Here is a 22,288-nt window from a genome sequence, read left to right as displayed (position 1 = left end):
CAGTAARYGTGTTCAATACTTTTTCCCTGTACCATTCCACATTATTACAAATAACTTCATTTCTGGACATTTATGGTTTGATTTCTTTGTATGTATGGATCACTTGGGTTGTTACCAACATCTGGTTGAAAATTTCATGTCATTAGCACCTCTAGTAATATATTTACTGAGAAAAATGGTGACGTGTTCAATACTTATTTTACCCGCTGTAGAGATCTGAACATTCCTCACAGTTCTACCCTACATACACCATACCACTCAGTTTGTGTTTGGGGGGGTTTTGTCCTTAGAATCAACCAGCCTGGTGGTGGTTGGCAGTGCTAAGCGACATGGTGCATCAGATTCCTCCACAGAATTCTGAGCCTTTAGATTTATTGTTTTTTGTGTACAGTGCCCTGAGACAACAATTGTTGTGACTTGGCATTATACAAGTAAACTGAATTGAAACTTAATTGAATTGAGCCTTTAAATTCTAGATTTGGCAGCTATAAACAAATTTTATCTGGTGGGAAAAGGTACAAAATATATTTTTCTTCATTTTTTTTTATCATTATAGGTTTCAGACCCCTGTCCAGTCAATATCCAGTCAAATTTAATTCTGCATCGCATCTCTGTTGCTGTTGCATCTCTGTTGCTGTTGCATCTCTGTTGCTGTTGCTGATGTTGTGTGTGAATGACAATAAAGCAATTCTGATTCTGATTATATTATCTGTTATCTGATAAATCAGTGGTCCCCAAAGTTGGGATTGAGATTGGTCTGTGGGTCATAAAGCATCAAATGAGGCTCCCCAGATGATTTCTAGACATCAATTTAAGTGACTGAAATATTCTCACATTAATTATTGCAAATAAATAAATAAAATTACAATAATATTACATTCATGAAAGCAGTATTACAATTAGGAGGTTTGTTTACATTATAATTAAGCTTGGTTTAACAGTGTTATTAGCAGTTTATATATGTAGTTTCTGCAACTGTTATGTTGTAGGCTTGCAGCTAGAAAGTTTGAAAACCACTGATATAGAGTATAACTTCAATAGACATAAGCAATGAAAATTGAGTGAAGCAACAAAAGTAACAAAAACAAAACATACAAATGAAAGCCTGCATCTCTGCGCCAGTTGTATTAGTATCAGTCATACGGTTGTATGTAAATTATTAAGGTATTAGTTATTAATTAATTAATAACCAATTTATGTTGGATGGTCGTCTTCCRTTGCATTCATCCCATAAAAAAGACATTCTGCAGCTCTGATACAAATAACTGGATTTACTTGACTGGCAATAAACCCCGAAGCTGATTGGCTGTGTAAATTAAATCCCAAGGATATCTTCGTGTTGATTGGTTTAGATAGTTGTCAATCACTTGAAGTTTCACGCCTCATTTCGTGACGTGACGTTGTAGGAACATGGCGCTTTGGAGGAGAGGTGTTTTCATGATAGCGAGGACTATTGATTAAAATATTCATAGCTGTGTTCACTTCAGTGACATCTGGATGCGTTCACCTAAAATGACAGGCCGTGAAAGGTGATGGCTGTTTTTTCTCCATGGACAACGGGACGATACATGTCGCGGCTGTGTTTGCTGTCGTCAGCTGAAACTGTTAGCCCTCCATGCTAACTGGAGCCAGTTAGCTGGCGAGTAGCAAGCGGCTAAGCCAGCCGAAAGTATGCGTGTCTATGTAGCCTACGCTGATGTTAAACTCAGTATCAATGGTTAAAACACTTTATTCGGTGTCATATCTGCCAGTTATTTGGACGAAGATTTTATTTGGCTAACATTTTGAGTCAGCCAGGAGTATGGAGAGACACCGTGGGTCTGTGTTGTTGCTGGTCAGTGGGATTTTTCTGTCGGCATTTTGGGTCTCTGAAGCTGCTCCTCTTCAGTATATTTACAGATCAGGTGAGTCAACCCATGATGAGTTCAGTACACTGTTGCATAATAAATTCTCTGATTATATTGTCCATATTAGGAAGACCTCTTAGCTAGCATTTGCTGGAATGAATAACCGCTGCTAACAGATAGCTAAAAGCTAACACCAAACTTGACTTGTTTCTTACTAATTTAAAGCCTGTGCCTTTGCAGTGATTTGGTCACAGTGTAATGGGATAAGCTTTTATTTTCTGTCTGTAAAGGTGAATATTTAAACAATTTATTGGAAAGCAACTACACGTCAAAGTCACGACTCGGCTAAATGGCAAACTGGGAAGCTAATCATAAACAAACTTGCTCAACCTGTTCACATGGGGGTGGGTGGGGGGGAGGGGGGGACTTTGTAATGGATTCTACTTCATCACTGTTGGATATTTACCAGCAAGTGCCAGGGTTTTAAATATTTATCACAGCTTGGTGCCGTCAAGTACAAGCATGCTAACCTAATGAGGTTGGTCCAGTTTTATTTATACCTGTCTGTATTAGATCATATTAAAAAAGTTACACTCACAACTTGCAAATTGTTGCATTTATTCAAGCTGAAGTTATGTTTGGTTGTCGTTTCAAAGTGTGTAGGTCTCTCTCAAGTCCTCACCTTCAAATTTCATGAGGAGTTTAGGAACTACAGCTTATCAATACATTCTATTTTAACAAATGGTAAAATCTATTTAATTATTCTTTTTTTTTCATCAGTTAGAATTGCAAGTATTTTGTTACAGAGTTATTACCCATTTTGCCAAAGAAAGACTTGTTCATTATTACACCACAGGGACTAACAAAGTCCAAATAAATATTATCTTATCCATCCGTGTATTTGGTAGATGGTGATTTTCTTGTTCTGCTGAAGAACACTTCCCATAAATGGAAATATTAGAATGAACTAAAGACTTTTTAATAAGTCAGGCCACTAACTAATGCACCAGATGAAAGTCAAACTGCACCAAAATGGCAGAAACAAGTATGTAATGTAATGTATAAAGGCAGTGTGATGGGATGGACATTCATTCACAGTGGCAGAGTATCACTGAGCCYAAGTTAACTGAGCTTATTTTACACAACGTTTAAGACAAAACTGAAGGCAGTACGTCTCATTTATTAACTGAAGGCAGCTGTGTTAAAGCTCAGGTAGAGTGAGACTGTCAGCAAACCCACACATTAGTAAAGATCTAGGGTAACATACATCACAGTTTGGATAATAAAGTTATAAACAACATTTTGTTTATGGATATTCTCATATAATTAATTAGTCTTTAGATAAAAAGTTTTAATTCTTAAAACTTCAGTTCAAATCTGAAATACTTTGGAATTAAAATTGATTATATTTTGTTTTTCACCATAATTGATTTTAGATTGATTTAAAAAAATGTGATGAAGTAAATAAATTTTTCTTTTTACCTAACTTTATAACCAAGTTTATGGCAAAGCAGAGTTGATGTTTGCCTACCAGCATGGTGAAATTGTTTCTAGCCTTGAATAAGGCTAGAAACAATTTCAATAAACCTATAATTATTCAATTTTGTAATGGAAATTATTAGAGGAGGTTATTCAATAAACCTTGAATAACCTCTTTAATGTTTATAGCACTTCCTTTATTTACTTGCATCACGAGGCTTGTCATGAGTAGGATGATTGTATGCATGTATGATTGAATGTATTCAATTGTTTTCCAATTGATTTAATGTGTATTKACAAAAGCAAGCTGTTTTCTAATTTGTCAGGAGCCAATTTCATTAAAAACATTTTGTGTGATTACAACACTAACGCTCGATATAACCATTTAATAAAAACAGAATGAGAAATCACCTAATAATGACACAAAATAATGCTCACATATGTTTTAGTAACCAAGGGGAAATTTTTTGTTTTTGCAACAAGTCAATTTATGCAACAAGTTCGTTTTTGACCAGTTATATGATTTTTAGGGATTTATAAATCAGTTTGATAATCATTACTTGCTACCGTAATTCCAGAAATGTAGTCAGAAGTTTCTCCCATTGGGAGAAGCTCAGTCACTTTGGTTCCTGWATATTCTGTCTTGTGAAATCCTAATTTCTAAGTGTAAATTGTAAAKGGTGAGTCAGCGAAACTGCAATATATTCCAGTCTTATCACCAGTCAATGATTAGTTACAGGGTTGTTTGCGTAATCGTAATCCAGTGTTACAGGAAAGCAGTGCTGTAAAATAAGCGAACTTTTATGGTTTTATTACTCTGCAATTTTTCCATCTCATTTTTTGGCCTGCATAAATCGGCGCTTAAAGACAAAACTCTGTTATTCTTTCTTGTTTGTTTTAACACTCCGGTASTTTTAATTAGTTACCGTCACCCCCCAATATGATGCTTGTTACACCTTTATGTTGCTGTCAGGAAATAAACGTCCACTTCCTGTAAAGGTTTTGTCTTCACTACAGTTATGGTAAAATCCATGTTGAAGTTTGCTACAAAACAGACAAGTGGGAAGGTCAAACAATGTCATTTAAATTATTTTTTTAACAGCAGAAACACAAGATGTGTTTAAATCCCTTAGTTCTTTGAGAGAAAAGTGGACATTACTACTGACTGAGTCTGCTAGCTGGATTTGAAACATTTCAGTCAATGTAATTTATTTTCCTGAGAATGAAGTACAAAGATTCACTAATTTCATTTTCCAAACTGGTTGAAAAACCTATAAAAAGTGGGTCAGCTCCTCCTCTGTGAGAATGCCTACTGAAATATGCAGCACAACCGAAATAAAACATGGCAGCCCCCTGTTGCACTTGTCCCCCCCCCAAAAAAACCAACAGTTCAGTCATTTGGTGGGGCCTGCAAAGTTGGAATCAAAAGCCTAAAATCCTAGCAGAGACAGAACTGATCCTTGTGTAGAGCTGCTGTGGCTTAGCTGCTGTTTGCCCCCTGTCTTACTACTGTTATGGCCTTTTCTGGGAGTCCTGAACTTCCTCACAACCTGTTTGCTTTAAAAGTCACGAGGYTATGAGTCAGGATTGCTCTTTCTGGATCATTAAGTGTAATGTTTCACGTCCAGAGGTCAGGATGTAGTTAGGCTTTAACAAAACTTAGTGCGCTGTAGTTGTAACTGTTCTATTAATATTTTTTGCACACGTTAAATCAACCTTGACATCTGAGATAACTTTCTATATTATTACTTTTCTCTAAGGTTTTAGTAGTTTTTGCTTATACTCCTTTGACCCTCATTTACATCCAAACTTCAAACCATGAAATGCTTGAATTAACCAGCTTTGTAAATTCAGTAGCATTTGTTTGTGTCAGTTGACCTGTTTAAAGTTTAATTCTTCATCTCATCAGTATTTCATTTCAGACAGTTCCTTCATTGCACATCTTCACACTGAGTTGTTTGCAGAAGGAATCCTGTAGCTGTAGGTTGTTTAAGAACTGACTGCAGTTGTCATGTTTCACATATCATGCTGAGATGTGCTGCAGTGGACTGAGATTGCTTTTACATTTCATGCATTTGCAAAATATAAATCAAGCAAGTGCATTCAGCTGTTTTTCAAGTGAGAAGAAAATTTATGTTTGTACGGAATGAGTCAGACGATAAAGTTGTGAAGGCTTGACTTTAATGTTCTTTGACTGTCCAGCGAGCAACAGTTCTAACTTTCAAATGAATGGCTCCGTTAATGAGGAGTGATATTTAGGAAACTTGATGGCTGTGTGGGAGCAGATTGTGTCGCTTACTGTCTCTCACACATGTACCCCCCACCACACGCATCCAGAGTCACGAAAAGGTGAGGATAATGAGAAAAACAATGATTAAACCTTTTAAAAATGGTGTCTGCTGATGGCCGTACAACACACAAATACTTGTGACCCATCACATCGAAACGAGGATTAAGTCCAAAAGTGATATATGGAGATACTGTATAGGCAAATAGTGTTTTGACTAAAATGCTAACAAAAATTGTGTTTTGTCAAAATATAATGAATAAATGCCGTATCAATGTATCATTTGAATGAACTGTCTGAAATATAATCATAAAACAAAATTTTGAAGCACTTTTTTGAACAGTAGCAACAAAAAAACTGATTTTGAGGAAAAACACCTTTAAAATTTTGAGATTTTCCCTGTGAGCTAGCAAAGTTTTGTTTCTTTTCAGCTGGGAAATCTCAATATTTACATACAATTTGAGGTTTCTTCTTTATAAGGACATCAAAAATTCCTCAGTAAAATAACATAAAAGTAGGATTCAGACCAAATATTTATGTATTATTATAACCAACAAGACAAATTAAGTCATCAATATGGATTTAATGATGATATCAGAATGATCCACGTATCAAAGTGTAGCTTTTAAAGCTAAGAATCTGAAAATGTAATTAGGTCATTTTGACCTAATTTGACTTAATCCTCATTTCGATATGATGGATCACATTTATTCTATTAGCTCTTGTTAATTTTGCATCAAATCTGCCCCCTTTGCTGCCCACAGTGCCCAGTTTATTTCCTGTTTCTCTTTTTATCTGCTTAAAATACCCACCCCCCCAACACACACGCACACACACGTGCACACACACTTTTTTATTTAGCTTTGTCAGCTTTCACAACAAATATGCTCCAGATTTGTGATGGGTTTTGCTAAAGCGCGAGGCTCGTGTTTTCTAACGAGCATTGGTGTGCTGGCTAACAACTGCAGTGAGTGAGTGGGCTGCAAAGCTGTTGTCAGACCTGAAACTGGAATTGCTTGGCCAGCCACAGCATCCTCGCTCGAGAAGACCCACACCTGCTGCCAACCACTGCTGCACCATCAGCTGCCAACGGGCCAGCGAAACCACCCCCAGCTGTCTCTGAATGTCTGAGGGGTAGAGGTTGGGTGGTTGTGAGGAAAACCTGGACAATCTTGTCCGGTTTGCTGTTTTTGTAAAATATAGTTTTATTAATTAGTTAGATTTGTGTGGCTTTTAATTGCAAAAGACGCCAACAAACAGTAGAAGCTGGACAAGAAGATGTTGGGCTGAAAGCAACTTTTTGTTGTGGGTAGATAGAGAAGAAAAACCTGCACGCTTTTAGTTTAGTGTTACTGCCGAGCCCACTTAATGTTTATATTTCTAGTCTAACCTAACAGTTCTGTAAGGTGCACTCTTCTGTTCTTTTCAGAATAATGTCCTAATCGAAACTACAAAAGTGGATGCTTCAGCACTTTTTTTTTTTATCTTTTTGTAATTTCAGGCGGAAGCGCAGGGGACACTTGGTCTGTGTCTCTCTACCTGTCCTTGGTGGTGTCATTGATGGTGCTGGTGGCTTTGGTTGTGCTGGTATTGAACTGTGTGACCTGCTGCAAAGAAAGGGAGATCAACTTTAAGGTGAGAGTTGGCACAATTTTACCTGCTCTAATTCAGACTTCATTTATTAACTACACAGTGACACAGAGTGTGCATTAGACTTTTTAGCCATGATCATCTAAACCAGGCGTGGGCATCAAGGGCTGTGAGAGTCCATCAGATTAGCCAAATATATAACTACATCATGAATGAATAGCACTTGGGTATTTCAAAGTAATACTTTGCAATAGTGATCTTGCATGAAGAATATATTTTCAACATATTGTGCAAGGACACAAATTAATTTAGATCTCAGATTAATCAGAATCAGAAACACTTTATTGCCATTGTCAGTAAGCGAGTTACAGACTAGGAATTTGCTCTGGTGTAGTGGTGCGCATAAGCAAACCATGAAAGAGAACTAAATGAAACGAAGTGGTACGAGTGAAGAAGGAAAACAAGTCAAGAAAACAATAAGGAGAATGAGAATAAAAATTGAAGCGCGTCCTAATGAGTCCTTATGAGTCCTAATCCAGTGAGGATTCTGCTCTTTAACCCGGGTGAGTCAGAAACTGTTCAGCTCTACTGTGCATCCTTTGTGACTTTCTACAGATTGTCTGTGAATGTTACTTTTTAAAATATAAAAAGCCCACTTGTTATTGTTCTTGTTGTAGGAGTTTGAAGACCACTTTGAAGATGAGGTCGACTTCACTCCGCCAGCAGAGGACACGCCCTCTATGCATCCTCCAGCCGAGGTCTACACTCTCGATGTGTCCCCCGTGCTGCTGCCTGGACCCCCACATCTCCAACCTCTTGCCAGCATTACAGGTAACTTAAACACTCTCAAACAGATCTATTAATTGCTGATTTATAATATTACCTTCAATGATGGAAGTACGGTATATACTGTGACAATCACAGAAAACTTAAACGAATGAGACAAAGTATTTTCAGCTGTTTATATCAGAACTCCACCTCTCGTCGTAAGATGATCTTTTAGTTTAAAACTCTGGCCTGAAAGGCAGTAGGCAAACCTTTAACAAATCCTAACCCTTTAATTGTGTGAGTTAAAAATAAGAGCGAAACAAGTTGTAGGTTGTCAGCATGGTCTTCATTAACTTGTTTTATGTGTTTGGTGTCACAGAGGCATCCGCTGGCTTTAAAGTAGGACGTCACAGTTTGAGTTACATCCAAGAGATTGGTCATGGATGGTTTGGTCAGGTAAGGAAAAAATGTGTGTGTGTGTCATTTATGTCACTGGCAAGAAAAATATTGGCTCTTTTTTCTGGTCAGTTCTGAAAGAAAGAAAAAACATGTAATAGATGCTCACTGGATATACTCAGTGTTCAGACATTCATTTATTTCCTTTTATACAGGTTATTCTGAGTGAAATCTACACAGACCCGGGAGGAAGCAGAGTGGTGGTGAAGGAGTTGAAAGCTAATGCAAGCGCCAAGGAAGGAAATGACTTTCTGCAGCAGCAAGGGGATCCATACAGGTAAATGTTTTTTTTTCATTTAATTTATTTCTTTGAGTGAAGGATTTTCACAGAGTTATTCACCGGTTCTTTCATTTGTTTATCACAACATTTAACATGTACTTCACTTACAAGAACACAAGTGTGTTTACAGCTTTTTGCTGCCCTAACAATTAGGACTATGTATCGGTAAGAATTAGGTGATATGATATCATGACAAAACTCAGTATAAAGAGCACACCATGCATTATTTATGCAATCAGAAGAACACTGAACAGTGAGAATTGCATTCTTACAACATCCACCCATTAAACCTTAAAAATTGATACAGTTCTTTAGAGAATTGATACAGTATCAGGAAATTAAATATCACAATATTTCAATGTATCAATATTTTCTTAGAACCCCACCAATCATCATTAAATCAAAGACTTGTTTTGTCTTCAGGGTGCTGCAGCATCCAAACCTCCTCCAGTGCCTCGGTCAGTGCGTCGAGGCTGTTCCCTTCCTGCTTGTTTTTGAGTACTGTGAAATGGTGAGTGACTATACGCGCCAATAACATGTGCAACTAATCATGTGCTAATTACTGTCAAAACTTAATTAATAGAGGAATCTGACTCTTGTCTGTCAAGTTCAAGTATTTGTTTTCAGAGACTTGTTCAGACATCAGAAACACTGAATCAGTGACTGGTTTTACCCTCTCCTACATTAACACACCGACTCCAACTCCCATCGTAGTCACTGATTCGTTGATGTTTTTGGTCTTTGGGGGGATTGGACTGAGACTGAGGGGAGTTCCTTTCCTCCTCTAATCCCCTCCTTCACCACAGTTACATAGTTACAGTAAGCCAGGGACTTCTCACGTTCCCACCTCACCCAGTAAAGCAACAGGCTCCGTTTACACTCTGGTGTCGCCTGTGACTGCTGCTGTGTATGTGCATTTTTTATGGCCAGAACCTCGTGGTCACTGGTTGCTGTGGAGTACTGTACATTCTTGAGAAACTAAGCTGCTCTTAAAGAAACTTCTAGTATGGGAAATACAATAATATTAACTACTTCTATTCACCAACTTGTCGTCTTAATTCTCATCATCCAAACAATAGTTTTTGTCCACATTCTTCTCCTATTTTAAATCAGTACACAGTCTTTTGCCAGTCATCATTTTTTTGYTGTTGTTTTTTGGAGAAATACATGAAAGTAATACAGATTGGCAAAGTTTCATTTTTCTGACCGAGCACATCCAACAGAGTCGCGTCTAGTTCCGTTCGTCTTGCCAGACGTTGTGTAATCTTGCTGGGCTGGGGTATTGTCAGCTGCCCAGACCTGGCATATGTACTGGCATTGTGCTCCTTTTCCCAGCCAGCTCCAGTAATCTCTCTGACAGCACGTGGAAATAAGTCAAGGTGAATGACTCGCCACAAACCATTAAAGAGTTTGGCGCGATGAAGAGCAGGTCCTGTCTGTTGAAGGTGATAATGTGTGAGGGGAGCACAACTGAGTGATGCCTATGCTTGTTATCTCTTGCTGGATAAATAATTGTGAGGGCTTGAAGATAGATCTGGACGCAGACGAAAAGCGGTTATTTTCTTTGAACACGTCTGTTCTCTTAGCTTAAAGATGTAGATTAAAAGTGACCGTGTTGCAACAAGTGCTTCTGTGTGGAYGGTGAGGAAAAGATGTCTTGTTGATAACGACTTACTCACTGAGGCCTTATCAGTCAACGACTAGATGTCCAAACATGAAATGTGACTCTGCAGCTGCACAGTGGACAAGGTGAGTCCCCAAAAAGCTATTCTGCTGTGACGTACACGTTGTTGATTGAATGTGGGTTTCTATTCTGGGAAACCTGAGTCAAAGCGCTTTGATCACTGAATATATTAGTGATGCAGCAATTAGGCTAGTGACGGAAATCGGACATTTTTTTAGCTTGAAATACCGATCAGACGCTCGGAAATCTCACTTTTTTATTTATTTATTTTTGTTCCTAAAACAGACTGCAGCTAAACTTTGCTAGCAAATTATCATTGCTGTGACTCAACATGAGTTATTTGTAACATGTTTAAGATGTTTATAAAGGAAGTCAGAAGAAGTATGAGCCGACTCAAGAACGTGTTATTTTCTACATCAACATAGAGACAGAGTTTCTATTTAACTAYCAGCTGCCGCTTAAACAGGAGGTGTTTTGAAACCCAACGTACTTTGTGAGACCTGTAATCTACAATCAGGGGACGAACGTAAATAAAAATTTATTGGTTTGTTTGCTGCTGTCATCAGATTGTGAGTGTCTATAATTACATTACAAGTATATCTAGTGTCTTTAAAATTCTAACGCATCTAATTACATTTTTTCTTCCATAACAAATTTACTGTTGGACATTGATTCAGTTTAGTTTATGTTGCAGACTAGTAGGAAAAAATGGTCTGTAAAAATTCTGTAATTGAGATAATATGCTAGGTTTTGGGGAATGCAAAAAAAATACCACAAAAAGAAGAAATAATTTTATTTAAAAAAATACTGAAATTCCTTTCTCAGTTATTTTTTTTTTAAATACTTCTAATAAACTGGAGGATTATTTATATTGTTTGTGAAAATTTAAAGTTGTTTTTTTAACTATAAACATTTTGTAAATGCATTCAAATTTTCAGTTAGGGTTGAAACATTAGTCTCTGGGACAGCTGGGTTAAGTTTTTGAAGATAACTCATTTTGCAGCAATAAACCAGTGAATTTGGCCACTTAAGAATAATTGGTCCTAATTTAACTGGCTTTACTAACAGTAATAATAGTTTTTGGCAGCTTTCAGTGACCCAGTAACTGTGCTTGACCCTTAAGAAAATAGGTTAATAGTAATTACAGAATGACCTGCCTCTAGTATCTCTAAGCAGCATGCTGAACCACTACTAAAAATATCTTGTTTTTATTTATTTTTTTTAATGCTTGACAATGTATCAGATGAGGTTGACTTGCGTTATGCACGTTCTTGTCATTCATTGGCCACATACAAAGTTAAATTTATTTGTTTTTCGGTATTTTAACAACAACAATTTCCTAGAACCCAAACTCATTTTCCCGCTGCAAGCGTTCCCAAATAAATATAGGCACACGGTGTCGTTTACCATAACTTGAATATAGCTCTTCAGTAAAGACTCCTTCCCAGAGCTGTGTGGGGATGGTGTGTGTCTCTCTGTGTGTGTTTATGCAGGTGTGAGTTTGGATGGAGCAAGTGGAATAGCGCTTACGTAAGATGATGGATCTAAGCTGCTTGTAAAGAAATAGCTTGGGGGGAAAGCAAACTCTTTGTAATCATAAACGCACACAAACCCCCGACGCACACGGTCTCGGACTAAAGCGACACAAACTCTCTACAGACTTGTGTGTCTTAGTAGCTCATTCCTCAGGGTAGAGATGGTGGCTGATCTGGAATGTCCCACAGTTTGTGTAACGTGCACACAATCGTAAAGCCTTTGCCTTTTAACCAGGGAGACATAAAACTGTAAATTGTACAGTGTGCTATAATGTGTGGGCAGTACATTCTGTTACATTTTACTGAATGACAGTCACACATGTGAAGCGGCACATAGCTGACATAGTGTTGAAATTCATATTTACTGCCACTCTGACAGTCTGCCCAGAGGTTAACCATTTGTTCCCAGTGCTCTTCCTGATTGACTCCTCACTGCGCTGTCGTCACAGTTTGTTGTTCAGTGTTTGTGCGTAAATACGTCTGGTTTATAATTCCGGCAGGATGTGTTTTCCTGATCTGAGCATGACTCAGATCAGGAAAATATGCCACATTTGTTTCACGGCACAGAGCTGAACTAAATGCTGTTACCCTTATTTGGCTCGGCCTCACATCATCAGAAGTGCTGAGAAGACAGGACGAGGGGGGGAGTGCTGCTCCCGTGTGGCGATTTCTACWCATTGCATTTTAATAAGACTCCTTTTTTATCAATAATAACATAACTTTTCAGCTGGATTAGTTTTGATGTTGGTGGGCTRATTGTGCTGTGTGTTTCTGCCTTTCAGGGGGATTTGCGGATCTTTCTGTCTCAGCAGGACTGGACGTTCAGAAACGCTGACTTGCTGCAGCTGCAGAGGATGGCCTGTGAAATTGCTGCTGGCATCACGCACCTTCACAAACACAACTTCCTGCACAGGTAGCACTTCAGAACTGCCACACTTAGTTAGTTTGGATCTAAGTCAGCTGATCACACAATTAAGAAAATGCTTACAGGTGTCGGTGGCATTAGACACAAAAAATGTTTTGTATCACAAGAAAATATATTTTTAATTTTTAAAAAAGTGGTGGAAATTAAAAAAAGCTCATTGTCAAGTTTTATGTAATTACATAAATAATTTGACACCACATAAATACAAAGTATCAGCGTCTGGTTGATTTATTGCGGAACAAATATAAATTTTTAAAGAGACTGTCATGATCTGTGTACACGGTCATAAACGTTGTATGAAACCATTATGAAGATGTGGGTCATCTGTTAGTTTTACTTGCACGCTGACTGTCCAACCAGTCTCACGAGGACCAGCGTTCTCCAAAAAAGGGGCGTACGGCAGAGGGGCTGCATTTCATATTCATTTTCACCCCGGCAAGTACTGGATGTCTGGCCAGCAGCCAGCAGGGGGTGTTGGGAACTCGTCGCTCGGGGGTAACATACGATGCTCAGCTCATCAGCTCTATTTTGCATGCTCAGAATAAGCTCGAAGAGTTCCAATTACACAGCTCCCATGCATTGCCACAGTGTCAGCTGTCCGCTGCCAGAGGGATATGATGATTCTGCTCTTTGCATGTAAATGGATATCCTCATATTGGGCGTTGTGTTTGAATCCTTGTTACAGCTCAGAGTTCTGCAAACGTCCTTCTGTGTGGACTAATTTTATATGAACTCATGGAAAAAATGCTTTGGCACTTTATATTTGAAAAACAAAAAAAAGTAATGTAAACTGGATGATTAGGAGTACAGGCGCATTCTGCCAGCTCTGTTTGAGGGATGGGTTGTTTGTGGTGCACTAACAGGAACACAAAGCTCCCCTGGGTGTGTTCAATGTGAGCTGATGGCCCAGGCTGAAACCTCAGCATTGCTACGCAGGAGGGAGAATGTATCTACAGAAGACCCAATGAGCACCGTGCTACGTCTAGAAAATGTTCTTCAGAAATGATAATAGTTCAATTCTTTTTATATATTTAATTTAACTCTATAGATTAAATAGTTAGGAGTCATTTAAGTTCTTGGTCAAAAACTTCTTTCGTTGGTTTTTAAAAGCTTCACAATCAGTAAAATTATGTTTCCAAGATGTTTTTATTTTTCTTTCTTACTTTTTTTTTTATGACAAAGAAGGGATTTTCTGCATGATGTCACCCTCTGGCTTTCCAGYTGCCATTTGAAACCTTGACTTTGGCATTCACTCGTCACTGTCTCAATCGTTTTGCAACCAGAAGTGACCATATTTGGTCAAAACGGTGGAGCTGCAGAGTGACATTTGAAACCTGATTGGGTAAAACAGGAATGTCTGAGGCCTTGTTTATTGATGAGGTTGATTTCAACTGTAACTTTAGCGAACTGATCAAAACTAAATCTAGCTAATTACATTCTAGACTYKGGGAAAATCATTCACTTGGTATTTTATGGGATGTTGTGAAGTATTATTAACARTAGGTAACAATAAGTGGTATTGCACTTTGCAAGTGGCGTCCTGTCTTAGACACAGGTGCCTTTTAATCCAGTCTAAAACCAGGGATTTATTTCAAAAATCTCTATGTTTGTTTATATGGCTAAATTAGTCTGATTTTATTTCTTTGAGTCATTTTGTTTTGTTGATATGCTTTAAACTTGCTAAATAATGGATCATTTTCAGTTTTGCAACATTTAGGTTGTTCTCTTCAAATACACCTGCTGCTGGTCAAAAGTCTTCCCTTTTTTTGCTCTGTTGTACCTTTAATATAAAGTCACACAGAATGGCTGTCTTAAATGTGAAATGTGTTTTGTTGTAAAATTGTATTATTTAGTAATTATTAACAGATCTAAAATGAACAAAAAAGCAGGTAAAGGAAAGTAGAAGGTAGCTAGACATCTACAAACCCTTGTGATCCCTTCCAAGTTTTTTATTMATCAGAACTATGTTTCCTTCTGGTGCTTTACTGTATGTTCAAATGTTACACTACAACATAGGACAGGAGTGTTTTAAAATACACCATCATGTATTTTACAGAGGTTCTAGTGGGTCTGACAGTAGCTGGGCCATGTGTGCACAARGATACTAGTGTCAGCAGTGTTTGTCATTGGGTGGTTTTAAAAGGACTTGGTGTACCATCAGTCCTGCAGGAGCAAAAGGAAACCAAAGCCTGCCTCTTGAATGAATGAACCCCCATCTGTGTGTCTTAATGTGCAGAGTCTCAGAGCTTGTTACGCCCTCTCCTGGCAGACCAACAAACCTTCCTCAGTTTGTTTCCCCACCCTCCAGAAACTATGTCCCCCCTGTTGTTGTATGCTTGAGTCAAGAATAGCCCCCGTGTTGCAATGCGATGAGCAGGAGGAAATGACAAGACTCTATATGAATTTCCTGTTGATGCTTTAATCATTTGTGATCCCTGCCAGACTTTTCTCTCTGCCTCCCTCTCTTTCTCTCTCTCTCTCCCCCCCGCCTCGCCTCCTGTTTTGTGATCTCACACTTCAACATGCATCCTTTACACAAAAGAACAAACAGTAAAACATTACAACTGTGTGCACAAWAATCCCTGCATTTCTATTGTCTAGAAGCAGTAAAAGCTTTGCTGCTACCTTTTGTGAAATATCTAACCCACTCAGTAATTAATGCTGATGTTTTTCCTTTTTGCTCTGCTAGTGATCTGGCCCTGAGGAACTGCTACCTGACTGCAGATCTCACAGTCAAAGTGGGTGATTATGGGATCGGACCCTACAGATACAAAGTAAGCACAAACATCAGCTTATTAATTTATTTGAGTAAGCAAAGTAAAGCGTCACTGTTCAGAATCTTGTCACGAGAAAGGGGCCATTGTAAAACTGATGACATTTACCTGGAAYAAACTGTATCTGCTCAATTTAGCTTAAAAATATCGAAGACGTTGTGCCTAACAGGGATGGGATCTTTGAATATCTGCCACCAAGTCATGCTTCCCCCAACCTTTCCTTATTTTAGAGCTAATTAATATAGCACAAGTGTCAGCACAACACATCGTTTGAAAGCAGAGAAATCAGTTTTAATGAGAGCTAATCTCAGCTGCCGCTTTTTAATTAAGGACCTTTGCTGTTTCACATTTTTGCTTTAAAAAATTAACATGCCCACAAAGGAAATGCAGTAAATTAAATTTTACTCACCAAATCTTGCAGCTAAAAATAAACTTTAATGTAACAAAGGTTTCAGGTACAAAGACGTGATGCTGCTGCTTATTCTGCTAGCCTGTGATCTTTCTTTTTTTTTTCACTGGTTCAATAGATTATTGGTGGAGGGGATACATGCATTCTGGCAGTAAAGCTGAGCTCACCACTGACCACCACATTATCTTTTCAAGATAAACTGCAATGGCTGAAATGTATTCAAAACTGTAATTTTTGGAGGAGGCGTTGGCTGTAGGTTTTCCCTTCAGTGGAAAAGCTTGTTAAAAAACAACTTTGTGTGTCATTACCCATTACAAAGTCTGTCTATAGCATGTGTTTTAGTGTGGCATGYGCTGTAAGAACAAGTCGTTTCCTGATTTGTTGTATAATTTAGCTAATTCGGCTTGAAAAGACAAAAGTCACCCAGCTCTAGGAAAACTCAGGTACTGCAGTGCTTAATGATGCAGCTGAATCAACCAAATCCTCTAAAAAATCAACTTAGTTGTTTTTGCAAAGGTGTTATATATTTAGATGGTCAACAAGTTTTATATTTCACTTTACAGATTGCACTGAAGGCATCTAAAGATTATAATTGTACTTATTCTTTGGCCAGATAAAAACAAACAAACAAATGTGTTATCAGTTGGTCTAAGACGTGTCCCAAGTTTGATCCCCAGTGTTCATCCTAATGTTCCTCAGCGAGGGTTAAAATTAATCTACTTTTAAATCTAATGCATTTCTCAAGTTTTGGTATTTTTAGGCCTCCAGATGGTCTCAAAAACAAATCTTTTTTCTTTTGAAAGTGTGTCTTTGATAAGCACAAGGTTAATTTCAATGAAGACTTCAGATTATCCTCCTTTGTAACTCAACATGCTGCGTATGTCCTAAGTCGCTGGATCTGCTGCATTCCTGAAATACTGCTGAGCTGTCAGATCAGCCGTCTGAATTTAATACTCATAAGAGAAGGTCACCCAGTGGATCTATTTCTGTAAGAAAAGGGAGAGGCAATGTCGGGATGTGCTGTCTCAAACACAGACTGATTTCTCCTCCTTATAGTGCTTTTTATAGTTTTTCTATAACTGTGTGAAGTTTTACTTGAAGAAAACGATCAGTGTCTTTAAAGAAGTGTATCTGTTTCTGTAGGAGGATTACATCATCACAGAGGACGATGTGTTTGCACCTCTTCGGTGGTTGGCTCCTGAGCTGGTTGGGGAGCGTCATGGGGGTGTCGTCACTTTGGAGCAGACCAAGCCTGGCAATGTGTGGTGGGTACAAGATATCAGCTAACCCCAGGATATTTTCATAAACAGATAATGAGTGTGGGCTGTGTGTGACCCTGAAACAAAYGCAAACATATGTGCACTCATCAGTCATAACTATTTGACCACCCTTGTGAAAGTGAATAGACTTAAGGGTCTTTTGATTTATTTCCAACACATCCCATTTATTGCATCCTTGCACTTGACCTCATCAGCTGTTTCTTCCTTGTTTGTTTATAGGGCCTTAGGGGTCACGTTATGGGAGCTGTTTGAGAATGCAGCTCAGCCGTACCCACACCTGTCTGACCGGGAGGTCCTGAACCATGTCATCAARGAGCAACAAGTCAAACTGTTTAAGCCACAACTAGAGCTTCCTTATTCTGATAGATGGTGAGTTTTTTAAAACATTTTTTATATTTTTTGTTCCAGACATTTCAAAGTTATTAAAGTGAACCCGACTATAATGTCTTCTACTAGTCATTATTTGATAAACATTTACTTCAAATGTAAAACACCGACTGTAAAAATACTGAAGGCTGTTTAATTTCTATCAAATATAAATATATATATAAATATATATATATATATATACACACACACACATATACACATGGACAACAACATTTTATGTAAGCCACAAAGCAAAGTAGGTAAATGATGAAGTTCTACTTGGTTCTCCGCCCATGCAAAGCATTTTTTTACCCTCCGGTGTGAGGCTGTGGGCAAGCTCTGTCCACCCTGAAGGTTAATCTTAGACAATATCTGATGATCAGCCAGTTTAAATGAAACCAGAGCATGTTGACAGAGAGGAGAAGGTAGAAATTACTCAGCCTGCAGATGAAAATATGGATGGAGGATAGTAGAGCTGCTTCATGCAAGAAGAACCACAACTTAGCCTGTTAGCTTTTGTGTTAACATCAAAGATAACAAGCTAAGCTGCCATTGATAGAGGGGGGGATAGACCTTGCACCATCATTCATTAGAAATTTTAAAAATTTTAACTGTTACAGTATTTTTGCTGTCTTTGTTTTACATTTGAAGTAAATGTTGATCAAACAATGTTACAACTTGTCAGGGTTTCCTTTAAGAAAATGTAGACTTTAAAAAAGATGTCTCTTTTTTTGTGTCTAACTGCAGGTATGAGGTCTTGCAGTTTTGTTGGCTATCTCCAGAAAGGCGAGCCACCGCAGAGGAAGTACATCGTTTGCTCATCTATCTCCGCATGCAAGGCCAAAAGGACATAGAGGAAGACTTTGAGCAACGCTGGGATGCACTCAAGCCTAACACATCCACACGACAGACTGTTAGCCATTCCTCTTTYCCAATCTTGGAACAGTTTGCTGATGACGCCCTGCGACAAGAGCTAGACGAAGTTCTAACTGTCACCGAAACAAGCAAAGGTCTTAGCTTTGAGTATGTTTGGGAGGCCGCCAAGCATGACCACTACGATGGCAATCACGGCAGTTCAGGCATGGACACAACCCTGAACTACCACAGCATGTTCTTTCCTGCTTCCAGGGAAGACATCCAGGCTCATTTCCCAGATCCTTCAACCAGAGCAGGAGGAGCAGAAAATGGGAACACTCCGTCTGGAATTCCTGGCATTGTTCCTGTGTTTGATCCACAAAAGTCCTCCAATGGGAATGAGTATTACATACAGCTAGAGGAACAAGGGGAGAGTGCTGTTGGGGAAGATGGAAACGAAGGACAAGACATGGACTTTTCTACAAATCATAAAGATTTTGTTGTTCTTCAGGATGCCCGCCTGGATGAGTCTAGCACGGATGCAGACTTTTTCCACCAAAGCATTGACTCAAAGGACTCATATTTACCTGACAGCCACATCTGGTCATCTCTTGAAAATGACAGTCCTTACCACACCAACATTTTCACTGAAGATGGGTCGAAACACGAGGACTCTCCGTCGTGGAGACAAAATTTTCTGGAGCTTCCAGAGCGCAGTGGGAACCCTTTCCACGAAGGCGCCTCAGAGGTTCAAAACGTGGATCCAAGTCATAGCTTTGGAGGTTCTTTTTTAGAGGTTCCCCCTCACCTGTTGGTTTCATTGAAACGGGATGGGGGGGACACAGATGCAAAGAGGCTTTTCAATAGTGAGAAGCTAGCTGATAACTTTGAGTTTCTCCGAGACCAGAACCTGATGAAAGACAGCTCCAGCTTCCCAAGCTCCCAGCAGAATTTCCTTTTACCTGGCACAGTCCATGAGCCAGAGGAAGCATTCAGAATGAATTCTTGGGACAACCTTGAGTCTTCAGGCAGCTTAAACACAGCAGATGCATACTTTAAACCTGCAGCAAGTAGCACATTCTCAACACACGAACTTTTAGACTCTCAGAGTACCAACTTGGAGCAGATACACCAGTCTCTGGTAGGAAACGAAACTCTGGTGCCTTCCATTACGGTGGTCACAGCTGATACCACGAATGACCAGCAGCCAGTTAGAAATGGTTCTACTGAAAGCCTCAATCTGCTGCCGTCTTCAGACAGATGTATAGACTCTGGTTTTGATTCTACCTCTGAGAGGTTTGAGCCCATTGTTACATTTTCTGACAGTGCCATTACAGACTCATTGTGCACAGATGCCAAAATTTCCAGCCTTGAAGATGACCTTGAAGCCTCAAAAGCTACAGGAACTAAAATATCTGAAAACATGTTTCACGCGTCATCCTCAGAAAATGGACAGAATGAAGACCTAACAAGTAATGATCTGTTGAGCGAGCTGATTGAAGACGCAGATTTAGATATGGAAACAAATCTCTCTGATCATGACGAATCCTTCATAGGAAGTAATGGACATGCTCCTGGAAGATCTTCTCTTCTGGTATCTGGTCCATCTTTAGATCAGATCAGCCAGGACAGTCTACTGGAGGACAGTATGTCTACCACTGTTCCAACTATAGACAATGCAGCCGAGACGCCAGACTCTTTGGACTCTCTCGACATCCATAGGTTGGGGGAACAAGGAGAGGAGCTGACTGCTCGGATACCTCAAGACAAACTTCAGCCTCCTTATAAAATATCAGACAGCGGGTATGAGACCGAGAACCTGGAGTCTCCTGAGTGGAACTCTCAGCCAAATGTTGAGAACAGCTCTCCTGTGAAAAATGGCATCAGCACTACCAAAGAAGAAGAGTCAGAAGAGCTCACCGCTTCTGCAAATTTGGTTCCACCGAGAATAATYATCTCTGAAGTAGAGGGTGTATTGATTACTCCCGGTGAGGATCTCGATGGGGATCAGCAGCCAGATCATGTAGCTCCTGCAGAGGAACCACCTATAGGTAGCAATTATCGGGACTCTGCTTACTTCTCTGACAATGAATCAGAAACTGAGAAGAAGTCTGAAGAAACGACGGCAGGAAACGTCGTTGAAGTCACWTGGCTGAGGAACTCAGAAGGTGCAGCTCTGGAACACAACAAGGAAAGAGATATAGACACTTTATTTTCTCAGCAAGAACCGTCTGTAGCTGCTAAGGTACATTCTGAGCTCGGGGGAACAACTGATGTCAACGTTGAGGACACAGATCCAGAAATGGTTTTAGATATTCCAGAGAAACACCAGAGCGAGGTGGAGGAATCTATCAACAACCAGAGCAAAGATGAAAATGAACCAAAGCTCTTCAACACAAAYCCAGATCATCTGAGTCCATCAGAAGATCCAGAAACCTCGACTCTGCCTTCTGCAACCATATCAGTTCCAGCCCCGGAGGGCCCAGTTCACGCTAAGCTGACCAGGACGTACGCCACAGATGGCCATAAAATCAAAGAGCCAGACATGGAGGGCCGATACCTGGGGAGGCGGGATGGTTCGGGTTTAGATGGACTGGAAGATGGCATGGATGCCGACGAGGAGGACGAGAACAGCGACGACTCTGATGACGACATGCGGGCGTACCAGCTGAACAGCTCCAGCTCAGACAGCGAGGATGAAACCGTGCACCCGGTGCCTGTTGTGATATCAGACGACAGCAGTGCAAAAAACCTGAAGAGCTTGCTGAAACCCACAACCCTGAACATCGAAGCATCGACTCCTCCGTTCTCTGAGAGGAGAAATGCAGAGAACTCCAGAAGATCTGTGTCTTTCTTTGACGATGTCACAGTCTACCTATTCGACCAGGTAAAGAATTAAATAAGATTTAAGACTCCTCTCAAAGGTTTATATTTGTTATTTTGTCAAAGTGGAATGTAAATTATTTTCTATTTCTCTGTGGTTTAGGAGACCCCCACTAAGGAACTGAGCGACCACTCGTCCGGCTCAAGCAGCCAGGTGCCAGAGATCAGCAGCCCCGTGTCCACGTCCAGCTACCTGAACCGCTTTGCCAACTCTGAAAGTTCCACAGATGAAGAAGGTAACGGCAAAACATCCTGATCTGCACACCTGCTCCTTATCGAGGCACTACACATTTGGACATTTCCATCAAACTCTTGCAGGTGGTGGTTTCGAATGGGACGATGACTTCACCTCCCACGCCCCAGCCTTCCTGCCCAAGACGGATAAAGAACCCCTCTCCAAGGTGATCTCCTCTACGGCCCCTGCAGTCGGGCGGGTGCTGGAGCCCAGCTGGAGCAGTTCCTCAGCCTACTCCCGGTTCTCCATCTCGCCGGCGAGCATCGCCAGCTTCTCTCTCACACACCTCACCGACTCGGACATCGAACAAGGAGGCAAGTTGACACTACATCTCAAAATCCCATGCAGTCATGAGAAGAAGGAAGTCCTCTCCTTGTGTTTTACATGTCAGGACATAATTAAAATCTTCAAGTGTGATGAAGCGGAACAGATTAACAACTTTTTTTTATTGTGCAGAATCAAAGTTTTTCCACAGACAGCTTTTCCATTTTGGCTAAGTTCACCCTTTATGCTAAATTGCATCTCTGTAAACCTCGAGGCTTTTGGAACAATGGGCCTCATGCAAGAACATGTTTGTATTTTTTTCCTAAATTTCTCTTACTTTTGTTCGTACAAAAGGTTCGTACGAACAT

The 22,288-nt window shown here is 39.7% G+C and overlaps 1 protein-coding gene across 1 annotated transcript in view; it reads left to right on the top strand.

Moving 5' to 3' along the window:
* Window positions 1-1,400: 1,400 nt before the first annotated feature.
* Window positions 1,401-22,288, top strand: part of lmtk2 (lemur tyrosine kinase 2) — a gene marked incomplete in the record, with an annotated part of 24,554 nt that continues 3,666 nt past the window's right edge. The window contains 13 exon segments of the mRNA XM_014014912.1: window positions 1,401-1,904; window positions 7,115-7,248; window positions 7,881-8,034; window positions 8,351-8,427; window positions 8,583-8,704; window positions 9,131-9,218; window positions 12,709-12,839; window positions 15,541-15,625; window positions 17,178-17,299; window positions 17,534-17,683; window positions 18,431-21,425; window positions 21,525-21,657; window positions 21,740-21,971. Of these exon segments, the coding sequence (XP_013870366.1) occupies window positions 1,802-1,904; window positions 7,115-7,248; window positions 7,881-8,034; window positions 8,351-8,427; window positions 8,583-8,704; window positions 9,131-9,218; window positions 12,709-12,839; window positions 15,541-15,625; window positions 17,178-17,299; window positions 17,534-17,683; window positions 18,431-21,425; window positions 21,525-21,657; window positions 21,740-21,971 (4,526 nt within the window).

Source organism: Austrofundulus limnaeus, unplaced genomic scaffold, assembly GCF_001266775.1.
Source record: "Austrofundulus limnaeus strain Quisiro unplaced genomic scaffold, Austrofundulus_limnaeus-1.0 Scaffold120, whole genome shotgun sequence".
In the NCBI taxonomy this organism is placed as follows: Eukaryota; Metazoa; Chordata; class Actinopteri; order Cyprinodontiformes; family Rivulidae; genus Austrofundulus; species Austrofundulus limnaeus.
Note: the sequence above shows the minus strand (reverse complement) of the source record. Positions and strands in the feature narration are given on the sequence as shown.